Consider the following 12,173-nt stretch of genomic DNA (forward strand, 5'->3'; position numbering starts at 1 on the left):
TTTGATTTACTTGGAGTTATATTCTGTTTTTTAAGTGTTCCCTTTATTTTTTTGAGCAGTGTATTTTTATGCTAAAAAAAACAAACATACACCACAACCTGCTCTGTGTGAACAGGAACTTTGAGAAATTTCTAGTCTTGAATCTAATGGCAAATAGTCATCAGTGTGAGAAAGCATTCCCACGCTATAATACTACCACATTGACTTTTCTTTATTGAAATGAGAGCAGCAAAACAATGTTTATGTAATTGAATAAAATGAGACATATACCATTTTCTATGTTTAGGTTGTATAAAATAATTACAAGAATGAAAGGCATAAAATGCAAAGATTTAGAAGGGTTTTCCAGCACTGGTCAGTTCTGCATTGAGAGGCGAGCGGCGTGGAGACAATTTGTCAGCAGATACTTGCCAGGACATCAGCTTAAGAAGTAGGTATAGTGTACATCTTACAGTATATTCTAATGAATAGTACAGGTGTAAGATACCTAATCAATCTTACATGTGTCTTGGAAAGTATCTACTAACCTAACATTCTCAGCACCACTTACCTCTCAAAGCAGAAGGTAGCAGTGACAGACAACCCTTTTAAAAGATACTTTGTTGGTAAAAAAAAAAAAGCAACTAACTAAATTTTCCAGGCGATATGGCAGAGAGAGTCAATACAACAATAGAGCTAAGAATGCAGGATGGGGAAGCTGCAGGTGATATCTGACTATCTTGAGAATAGCAGATGCAGTCATGATTCCTTTTTCATTAGGATATTAACCCCTCTGTGACCTTAGACGTACTATCCCGTCGAGGTGCCCTGGGCTTATCTGACCCTGGACGGGATAGTACGTCATAGCCGATCGGCCGCGCTGCTTATCGCAGCTGACATCCGGCACTATGTGCCAGGAGCGGTCACGGACCGCCCCCAGCACATTAACCCCTGGCACACCGCGATCAAAGATGATCGCGATGTGCCGGCGGTGCAGGGAAGCACCGCGCAGGGAGGGGGCTCCCTGCGGGCTTCCCTGAGACCCCCGGAGCAACGCGATGTGATCGCGTTGCTGCGAGGGTCTCACCTCCCTGACTGCTCCCTCCAGCCCCGGATCCAAGATGGCCGCGGATCCGGGTCCTGCAGGGAGGGAGGTGGCTTCACAGAGCCTGCTCAGAGCAGGCACTGTGAAGCCTGCAGCACTGTAAGTCAGATCAGTGATCTGACAGAGTGCTGTGCAAACTGTCAGATCACTGATCTGTGATGTCCCACCTGGGACAAAGTAAAAAAGTAAAAAAAAAATTTTCCAAATGTGTAAAAAAAATAAAAAAAAATATTCCAAAATAATGAAGAAAAAAAAAAAATATTATTCCCATAAATACATTTCTTCATCTAAATAAAAAAAAAAAAACAATAAAAGTACACATATTTAGTATCGCCGCGTCCGTAACGACCCGACCTATAAAACTGTCCCACTAGTTAACCCCTTCAGTAAACACCGTAAGAAAAAAAAAAAAACGAGGCAAAAAACAACGCTTTATTATCATACCGCCGAACAAAAAGTGGAATAACACGCGATCAAAAGGACAGATATAAATAACCATGGTACCGCTGAAAGCGTCATATTGTCCCGCAAAAAAAGAGCCGCCATACAGCATCATCAGCAAAAAAATAAAAAAGTTATAGTCCTGAGAATAAAGCGATGCAAAAATAATTATTTTTTCTGTAAAATAGTTTTTATCGTATAAAAGCGCCAAACCATAAAAAAATGATATAAATGAGGTGTCGCTGTAATTGTACTGACCCGAAGAATAAAACGCGAAACGGTATAAACGCCTCCCCCAATAGAAATTCATGAATAGCTGGCTTTTGGTCATTCTTCCTCACAAAAATCGGAATAAAAAGCGATCAAAAAATGTCACGTGCCCAAAAATGTTTTCAATAAAAACGTCAACTCGTCCCGCAAAAAACATGACCTCACATGACTCTGTGGACCAAAATATGGAAAAATTATAGCTCTCAAAATGTGGTATTGCAAAAAATATTTTTTGCAATAAAAAGGGTCTTTCAGTGTGTGACGGCTGCCAATCATAAACATCCGCTAAAAAACTCGCTATAAAAGTAAATCAAACCCCCCTTCATCACCCCCTGAGTTAGGGAAAAATAAAAAAAAATGTATTTATTTCCATTTTCCCATTAGGGCTAGGGTTAGGGCTAGGGCTAGGGTTAGGGCTAGGGTTAGGGCTAGGGCTAGGGTTAGGGCTAGGGTTAGGGTTAGGGCTAGGGTTAGGGCTAGGGCAAGGGCTAGGGTTAGGGCTAGGGTTAGGGCTAGGGTTAGGGTTGGGGCTACAGTTAGGGTTGGGGCTAAAGTTAGGGTTAGGGTTTAGATTACATTTACAGTTGGGAATAGGGTTGGGATTAGGGTTAGGAGTGTGTCAGGGTTAGAGGTGTGGTTAGGGTTACCATTGGAATTAGGGTTAGGGGTGTGTTTAGATTAGGGTTTCAGTTATAATTGGGGGGTTTCCACTGTTTCGGCACATCAGGGGCTCTCCAAACACGACATGGCGTCCGATCTCAATTCCAGCCAATTCTGCGTTGAAAAAGTAAAACAGTGCTCCTTCCCTTCCGAGCTCTCCTGTGTGCCCAAACAGGGGTTTACCCCAACATATGGGGTATCAGCGTACTCAGGACAAATTGGACAACAACTTTTGTGGACCAATTTCTCCTGTTACCCTTGGGAAAATACAAAACTGGGGGCTAAAAAATAATTTTTGTGGGAAAACAAAAAGATTTTTTATTTTCACGGCTCTGCGTTATAAACTGTAGTGAAATACTTGGGGGTTCAAAGCTCTCACAACACATCAAGATGAGTTCCTTAGGGGGTCTACTTTCCAAAATGGTGTCACTTGTGGGGGGTTTCTACTGTTTAGGTACATTAGGGGCTCTGCAAACGCAATGTGACGCCTGCAGACCATTCCATCTAAGTCTGCATTCCAAATGGCGCTCCTTCCCTTCCGAGCCCTCCCATGCGCCCAAACGGTGGTTCCCCCCCACATATGGGGTATCAGCGTACTCAGGACAAATTGGACAACAACTTTTGGGGTCCAATTTCTCCTGTTACCCTAGGGAAAATACAAAACTGGGGGCTAAAAAATAATTTTTGTGGGAAAAATATTTTGTTTTATTTTTATGGCTCTGCATTATAAACTTCTGTGAAGCCCTTGGTGGGTCAAAGTGCTCACCACACATCCAGATAAGTTCCTTAGGGGGTCTACTTTCCAAAATGGTGTCACTTGTGGGGGGTTTCAATGTTTAGGCACATCAGTGGCTCTCCAAACGCAACATGGCGTCCCATCTCAATTCCTGTCAATTTTGCATTGAAAAGTCAAACGGCGCTCCTTCCCTTCCGAGCTCTCCCATGCGCCCAAACAGTGGTTTACTGCCACATATGGGGTATCAGCGTACTCAGGACAAATTGGACAACAACTTTTGGGGTCCAATTTCTTCTCTTACCCTTGAAAAAATAAAAAATTGGGGGCAAAAATATAATTTTTGTGAAAAAATATGATTTTTTATTTTTACGGTTCTGCATTATAAACTTCTGTGAAGCACTTGGTGGGTCAAAGTGCTCACCACACCTCTAGATAAGTTCCTTAGGGGGTCTACTTTCCAAAATGGTGTCACTTGTGGGGGGTTTCAATGTTTAGGCACATCAGTGGCTCTCCAAACGCAACATGGTGTCCCATCTCAATTTCTGTCAATTTTGCATTGAAAAGTCAAACTGCGCTCCTTCCCTTCCGAGCTCTCCCATGCGCCCAAACAGTGGTTTACTGCCACATATGGGGTATCAGCGTACTCAGGACAAATTGGACAACAACTTTTGAGGTCCAATTTCTTCTCTTACCCTTGGAAAAATAAAAAATTGGGGGCAAAAATATAATTTTTGTGAAAAAATATGATTTTTTATTTTTACGGTTCTGCATTATAAACTTCTGTGAAGCACTTGGTGGGTCAAAGTGCTCACCACACCTCTAGATAAGTTCCTTAGGGGGTCTACTTTCCAAAATGGTGTCACTTGTGGGGGGTTTCAATGTTTAGGCACATCAGTGGCTCTCCAAACGCAACATGGCGTCCCATCTCAATTTCTGTCAATTTTGCATTGAAAAGTCAAACTGCGCTCCTTCCCTTCCGAGCTCTCCCATGCGCCCAAACAGTGGTTTACTGCCACATATGGGGTATCAGCGTACTCAGGACAAATTGGACAACAACTTTTGAGGTCCAATTTCTTCTCTTACCCTTGGAAAAATAAAAAATTGGGGGCAAAAATATAATTTTTGTGAAAAAATATGATTTTTTATTTTTACGGTTCTGCATTATAAACTTCTGTGAAGCACTTGGTGGGTCAAAGTGCTCACCACACATCCAGATAAGTTCCTTAGGGGGTCTACTTTCCAAAATGGTGTCACTTGTGGGGGGTTTCAATGTTTAGGCACATCAGTGGCTCTCCAAACGCAACATGGCGTCCCATCTCAATTCCTGTCAATTTTGCATTGAAAAGTCAAATAGCGCTCCTTCCCTTCCGAGCTCTCCCATGCGCCCAAACAGTGGTTTACTGCCACATATGGGGTATCAGCGTACTCAGGACAAATTGGACAACAACTTTTTGGGTCCAATTTCTCCTGTTACCCTTGGTAAAATAAAACAAATTGGAGCTGAAGTAAATTTTTTGTGTAAAAAAGTTAAATGTTCATTTTTATTTAAACATTCCAAAAATTCCTATTAAACACCTGAAGGGTTAATAAACTTCTTGAATGTGGTTTTGAGCACCTTGAGGGGTGCAGTTTTTAGAATGGTGTCACACTTTGGCATTTTCTATCATATAGACCCCTCAAAATGACTTCAAATGAGACGTGGTCCCTAAAAAAAAATGGTGTTGTAAAAATGAGAAATTGCTGGTCAACTTTTAACCCTTATAACTCCCTAACAAAAAAAAATTGGTTCCAAAATTATGCTGATGTAAAGGAGACATGTGGGAAATGTTACTTATTAAGTATTTTGTGTGACATATCTCTGTGATTTAATTGCATAAAAATTCAAAGTTTGAAAATTGCGAAATTTTCAAAATTTTCGCCAAATTTCCGTTTTTTTCACAAATAAACGCAGGTACTATCAAAGAAATTTTACCACTATCATGAAATACAATATGTCACGAGAAAACAATGTCAGAATCACCAGGATCCGTTGAAGCGTTTCGGAGTTATAACCTCATAAAGGGACAGTGGTCAGAATTGTAAAAATTGGCCTGGTCATTGACGTGCAAACCACCCTTGGGGGTAAAGGGGTTAAGGCAAGGTATTTTGACACCAAATTGGTATCATCATCATCAATCAACATATCATGCGATATAATAATAATAAAAAGAAAAAGGGTGCCAAGTAAGGTGCCTATGACCTCTTTACTTGGCACCCATTTTTTACAATTTAGATCATATGCAATCAAACTAAATAAGAGTATACATGTTAGTCCATAGTCAATCGGGTGAACACATTCAGGATCTTAGGTACACAAAAGGCCTCCCACCAGACAAATTAGACAGGCCACATGAATGTAAAGTTCAATAACAAAGAATTTTATTGATAACAAAAATTAGAATAAAATTTCTCAAATTGTTGTATACAACCAATCATATAAAAAGAACCTCGCCCCCGGAAGAAGAATTCATTCGAAACGCGTGTAGAGGATTCAGCAGGTCCCGTATTTCCTTACTGTGGTAAATATGTTTTGAGGTCTCTTTTGTAGCTACACAGTACTTGTCTAATTTAGGTGTTATTGGTGATAACTTTAGCTGGGCACTTGGTACTATATTTTAGGATTTTTTTCCTTGGTATCAATGAGATTAGCCTTTTCCAATCCACATACCTCTAGGCTACGTTACTTTATATATACAAGCATATAGCACTTTATAAAGGGATTCCTCATATGTTTTTTGCCATTTCCAAATGCTATGCTTCAGGGTAATTAACCATTTGTGGTTAGCTGTAAACAGGCGTTTTAGGTATTACTATATATATATCTTTACATGTGACCTGTTTTGTTTAGATCGGAGGTTCTTTTTATATGATTGGTTGTATACAACAATTTGAGAATTTTTATTCTAATTTTTGTTATCAATAAAATTCTTTGTTATTGAACTTTACATTCATGTGGCCTGTCTAATTTTTCTGGTGGGAGGCCTTTTGTGTACCCAAACTAAATAGGAGTTGCTGAACAGACAAATTTCATACTAAAACACTTTGGACGAGATTCACTCAGGTGTTTACAGCAGTTTTGTGGTGTAAAGCATTTTTATACCAGTCGCATCCAGCTGTATATGAATTCACACTCAACATTATCCCCTTTCCGACATTGGGCGTAATAGTACGCCGATGTTGGACTCCCTCCCTTTGATGTGGGCTCCGGTGCTGAGTTCACATCTTTCCCAGCACATGTCAGCTGTTTTGAACAGCTGACATGTGCCTCTAACAGCCATGGGAGGAATCGTGGCTAGTCAATCTCTGACACCGGCATTTAACTTGCACTTCCGGCAAGTGTGCCAAAAATTCCGCTCATTGGTGACCTAGTCATGTGATCGCAGGTCACGGATGGGTTTGAATTACAACAAGAGGTCTCCTGCAGACCTCTATGGTTGTCAATGCTTGATTCCTATGATCACTGCCCGGTGGTCGATGCTCATAGCAAGTGAGCATTTCTGCTACATACAGGCGATCTGATCATCGCCTGTATCTAGCAGAGTCGATCGTATTATGGCAGCTTCTAGTCTCCCATGGAGACTATTGAAGCATGCAGAAAGTAAAAAAAAATTGTTTTTAAAAATATTATAAAAATTTAAAAATATTAGAATTTAAATCATCCCCCTTTCTCCCCATTTAAAATAAAACACTAAAACAATTATCAAACACACATATTTAGTATTGCCGAGTTCAGAATCACTCCATCTATCAATATAAAAAAATTAACCAAAACGGCGTTACAAGAAAAAAAGTAAAAACGACAATTAAATTTTTTTGGTCACCACAACATTGCATTAAAATGCAATAACGGGCGATCAAAAGATTGTATCTGCACCAAAATGGTATTAATTAAAATGTCAGCTTGGCATGCAAAAAATAAGCCCTCACCCAACCCGAGATCGTGAAAAATGGAGACGCTACGGGTATTGCAAAATTGCACCATTTTTTTTTCAACAAACGTTGGAGTTTTTTTTCACCACTTAAATAAAAAAAGAACCTAGGCATGTTTGGTGTCAAAGAACTCGTAAGTACCTGGAAAAACAATGGTAAGTCAGTTTTAGCATTTAGTGAACATGGTACAAAAAAAACTGTGATGATTGCACCTTTTTTTTGCAATTTCACCGCACTTGGAATTTTTTTCCTGTTTTTCCAGTACACGCTATGGTAAAACCAATAGAGTCGTTTAAAAGTACAACTCGTCCCGCAAAAACAAGCCCTCACATGGCCATTTTGACCAAAAAAATAAAAGTTATGGCTGTGGGAAGAAATGGAGCAAAAAATGAAAATGAAAAACCAATACCACCTCTGGTCATTAAGGGGTTAAAACTGCAACCCCAAGAAGGAAAAGTCAGGGAACTATGGAAATCACATGAACAATAGATGGAGGAGTACAGCTACAGTACATTATACCCCCCACACACCATAATCCCAGGAGTAGGACCTGTGTGACTTTCTCGTGAAAGCCTCTTAAGGGCATTGCTCATATGGTCTCCAGATCAGTCTCTGTTGTCATGACCCAAACCAAAAGCAAGATACATCGCTAGATTGATAGATATCCATTACAGCATCTGTCCTCCAGTGACACTTACAGCGGACACCAATTTCTTCGTGGAACTAGTGGTACTCCATTTCTCCCAAGCATCCAAGGAGCCATTTTTCAAAACAACAATGACAGTCCGCGTATTGCCTGTGCCACTGCAAATGATATGCTACCATTGCCTCTTCGGACTTGTCCCTCATCGAGCACATTTGAGATATCATTGGTTGGTAATTGCAAAGGGACCTGCCAGCAGCAGATCTTGTTGATTTGCATGACCAAGCTCTTTTAGTGCGGCAAAACATTCTTCAGACACTCAATAATTGTATTGCTAGCCTAAGGCATGCTTTGCGCATTTCTGCACATGGTGCTCATATTTTACACAGTAGAAATCAGCATGATTTGAAAAGGTTTCGATTTTTCATCATTTACATAAGAATAACAGATCTGTGAATCCTGCGATTTCCATAATTCCACAACACAATATATATAATATATATCTCATGTGTGTGCGCTACAATATATTTTAGATTATATTTTACACGCACAGTGCTGTTCAAAAGTTTTATGCTGGTGTAGAAAAAAATGCTGCAAAGCAATTATGATTTTAAAAAAATGTGTTAGTTTATTTTTTATAAATTAGCAAAATGCAAAAAGAACAAGCAAAAGTAATTAATTCAAAATCAATAATTGGTGTGGCCATCCTTTGTCAAAGTTTCCCACAATTTTCGAAGGAACTCGGCAGGGAGGCTGTTCCAAACATCTATGACAACTAACCACAGATCTCCTGCCAATGTAAGCTTATTTAAATCTGCATACACACATGTATAAAATCACCAAATCAACAAAATAGGTAATACATTTCCGATCACTAAGGGCTCCTCTACTGAAACCGCCACTGTCACTAGAACGGGCATACCAAGACTCATGTTCTTCCTCATTGCATGACTGCTATGAGCACTTTGAATGAAATGGTTGTCACTTAAGATTGGAGCAGAGTAAAAAAATCCAACTAACATACATACCTGGCTATCAGTCTCAAAAAATAATGACTCAAGCACACATTGAATCGAGGCACATGCATGACTGCTTTCCCATCCAAACTTCCGCAGTTATGAATAAAAAGAGGGCTTAAGATCCCCATACATTAGGGCTTAAGATCCCTATACATTAGCCTAAATTCAAATTTAAATGTTTTAGTCCAGCCAACTAAATTTAATGCACATTTGGTTTATGGAGAAACAATTTGGTTACCTAATTGGTGCTGAAGGTTAGACGGCTGACCATATCAGTAGACATGTTGCCATATTTTTACCACGCAACTTGCAGAGGTGGAACACATTGAATTCATAAGCTTTACATGTATGGACACACTGTTTTTGTTTTATTAAACCAAGAAAGATTTTGGAATCTACAAATATGTGAAAAAAACAAAAACAAATCTGTTTTCCTTGCGTAAATATGTTCTGTAATAATCAAGATGTTCCTGTAATTGAAAATTGTACTTTGGTTGAAGTAAAGTCAGTTTGTATAGGATAACTCCTTAAAGTAGAATATATACGTCTGAGAGCTTTCTCATGACAGACCCTTCCAAAACGGCAAATTGTCCTGTGTCTAATAAAAATGTATCTTGTTAAATGTATAAATACATTGAGTTACATTAACAGGGCTATCTGTAAATTGTAGAGAATTATTATAGAAGGGACAAGCTAAGTGCTGACATTTCAATTCTGTTTTACCTTCAGATATACTTGAAGAAAGATTACAACACAGAAATGTTCAAGACAACGGTTACCTTCGAAAAACAGCTGCAGTGCCTCATTTTCCCCTATTACATCCAACCGGTCCATGGCAGTTGTTTGAAGAAAATACTAAGAAAAACATAAATCCTGGACAGCTTTGCTAGGCCATACTTCCTGGTGAGAATGCATTACCCTTAGTCGTAGAGTTTTTTGTAGTACAGAATAGCAGAAAAAAACTGCCTGGGTCAACTTTGTTTACATGCTTCATATCCTCCAGAAAGTTATTTTGAGAAAATTCACAAATTAAGGCAGAATTTCCTGAATATTAGTTGGAAGATTCAACCCTTAACTAAGCAGCAGATGAGACCATGACCATCCCTTCCTGGTTCTAGAGACCTTTGCTCTACGAACTGAGCACAGCACATGCGCAGACATAAGAGTAATAACCATTAATTCTTATCTAACATTTGTCTTTCCATGCAGCAAAAATATTTTTACAATGTATGCAATCAACGACCGTGATACGCCTCCCTGGATATTATTTGGATGACACAGCAGCAAGATATGGTAAATGGAGCTTTGAGATCTACTGAAGCAGATTTATTACTTTAGGCCAGTCTTAATCATCCAACATTCAAAGTCAGAGTATGCATCACAGTGTCTGGATCACCTGAATTTCTCCTGACCGGAACGCAACAGCCTTATATGCCTTTAAGGCTGTTGATTTCATATCAGGAGACTGGTGGCACATCCAGACCTTACTCTTACATTGAAAGTTGGCTGTGTGATACTGGCGGCTTATGAGGGTCGATCCTACTGACAAATTCCCTTTAATATGGATGGATCCCACCTCTGAGATCCTTAGTTAGAATGAAAAATAGGAGGCACCCCAAGGTTGGGATCTGCACCTAAGAAGAAATTTTGACCTACGGTGCTTTATTTTTTGTACAAACCATAAGTGATACAAGAGAAGCTCTTAAAGTGCGGAGGGAAGTTTGTTAGTATAGATTTTTCCCAGGAAGCAGCCATTTCAGGGAATAGTTATTGCATTTTATTGGCATCAATAACAGTAATTCCAGCAAATTGTTTAATAGCTTTTCTTCATGCTAGTTATAATTTCTATCCCAGTGAACAAAGCAAATCCCAATATCTAATGGCATATTTATATGAACCAAATCAGAGAATGAGCATTTTATACATGCTGCCAATCACCCAGTAAATGAGCAAAACACTGGTTCGTCAGGTGGAATGAACTTTATGACGGCATAAAAATTCTAGACATCAACAACACATCGCTCAGAGTAAACAGGTGATCTGCTTCTGATAACATGACATTACATGTATACAGATCTTTTGCAATAAATTGTAGAATGTTTGCAGTTTATTTGATTGCATTTGTATAATTTCAGGTTAAAACTGGAGCCTGCTTGGAAGTTATATGCCATTTTTGTCAATATGGTCAGCAAAATAACACTTTTCAGATGAGCCCATTTATTTGCGGATTTGAATTGCCTTCTTTCATGTACGCAGTTGTTTTGAGCTTTACCTTTGGAATGTCATTTTCCCTTTTACAGTAGAAAGTGTTGGTCTGAATAACCGCTTATCTATTTATCACATTCGTGGCATAAGTAAATGATAAGGTATAAAACAAAGCATAAGAAGCAGCACTTTCAAGGTTAATTTCCATGACGAAAGCCAATATTACACCTTTACTCTAGCCATCGTTCTCAAGTTTACAGAAGAACAAAAATAGAGATGGGAGAAGGTCATTGTCTATATTCTTCATTTTTTTCTCCAGTCCGGTCCTCACTACAAACACTGGAAAATTACTAAAACAAATTTTGGCACACACTTTTGTAGGCCAGTTTACCACAGGTTTAAAAATTCTACTTGTGGGTAATTTGAAACAATTTCGTAGCTTAGCTGGGAAGGTGCATGGCTTGAAATGCAAAACATGATGAACCAAATTGCATGGTAAGCCAACCTAGAAATGGTGTCTAAAAATAAATAAGAAAACAGGATTAGTAAATCTGCCTTACTATTTAATGTTTGGTGTGGAATGCATTTCAGAGAAGACCTATGTAAACCATAATCTATTTGTATGTGGTATATAGCTAAAACTTGTTTATATCTGTAAATCTGGGAAACTGCACAAAAGCCAAAGAATTCCTTTTGCTGCCGCAGTATGCCTTACTCACCGTTAGTCCTATGCTCAAATCCCAAATTCATAGAGCACGTCACATGACCATCATCCTACATGCGCCGACTACTCTGCTCTGCCTTCTCCTATTATCTCAATGCTCAGTGTGTCATAACCGCAGAGATGTAAATCCTCCATACAGGAGATGTTCCAATTTCTCTGGACACTTGAAAATCTAGCACATGCACAGAACATTAAATGTTTCTTTTTCCTGCACAGACAGAACAAAGGTTACTGGCTGTGAAGCCATGGCTATGCATTTTGGGTTAGGTGGGATAAGTCTTGCGAAAACTACTAGTGCACAGACAATGGTGATCTGAAAAGTGACAGGTAAGAGAGCCCCCCAGGGGAATCCTTTCTAATCCACTGCAGAATTATTTTAATTTTTATTGGATGCAATGTGTTTATCACATAGATTAGGCAGC

General features: G+C 39.1%; 1 protein-coding gene across 1 annotated transcript in view; it reads right to left on the reverse strand.

The window, feature by feature from the left end:
• MYRFL (myelin regulatory factor like) overlaps nt 1-9,953 on the reverse strand; it is a 260,028-nt gene extending 250,075 nt beyond the window's left edge. The window contains exon 1 of the mRNA XM_069764614.1: nt 9,602-9,953. Coding sequence (XP_069620715.1) covers nt 9,602-9,656 — 55 coding nt within the window. The 5' untranslated portion in view covers nt 9,657-9,953. The remainder of the gene's footprint in view (nt 1-9,601) is intronic.
• Between the last annotated feature and the right edge of the window lie 2,220 nt (nt 9,954-12,173).

The sequence above is a fragment of the Ranitomeya imitator genome, chromosome 4, assembly GCF_032444005.1.
Source record: "Ranitomeya imitator isolate aRanImi1 chromosome 4, aRanImi1.pri, whole genome shotgun sequence".
NCBI classification, from domain to species: Eukaryota; Metazoa; Chordata; class Amphibia; order Anura; family Dendrobatidae; genus Ranitomeya; species Ranitomeya imitator.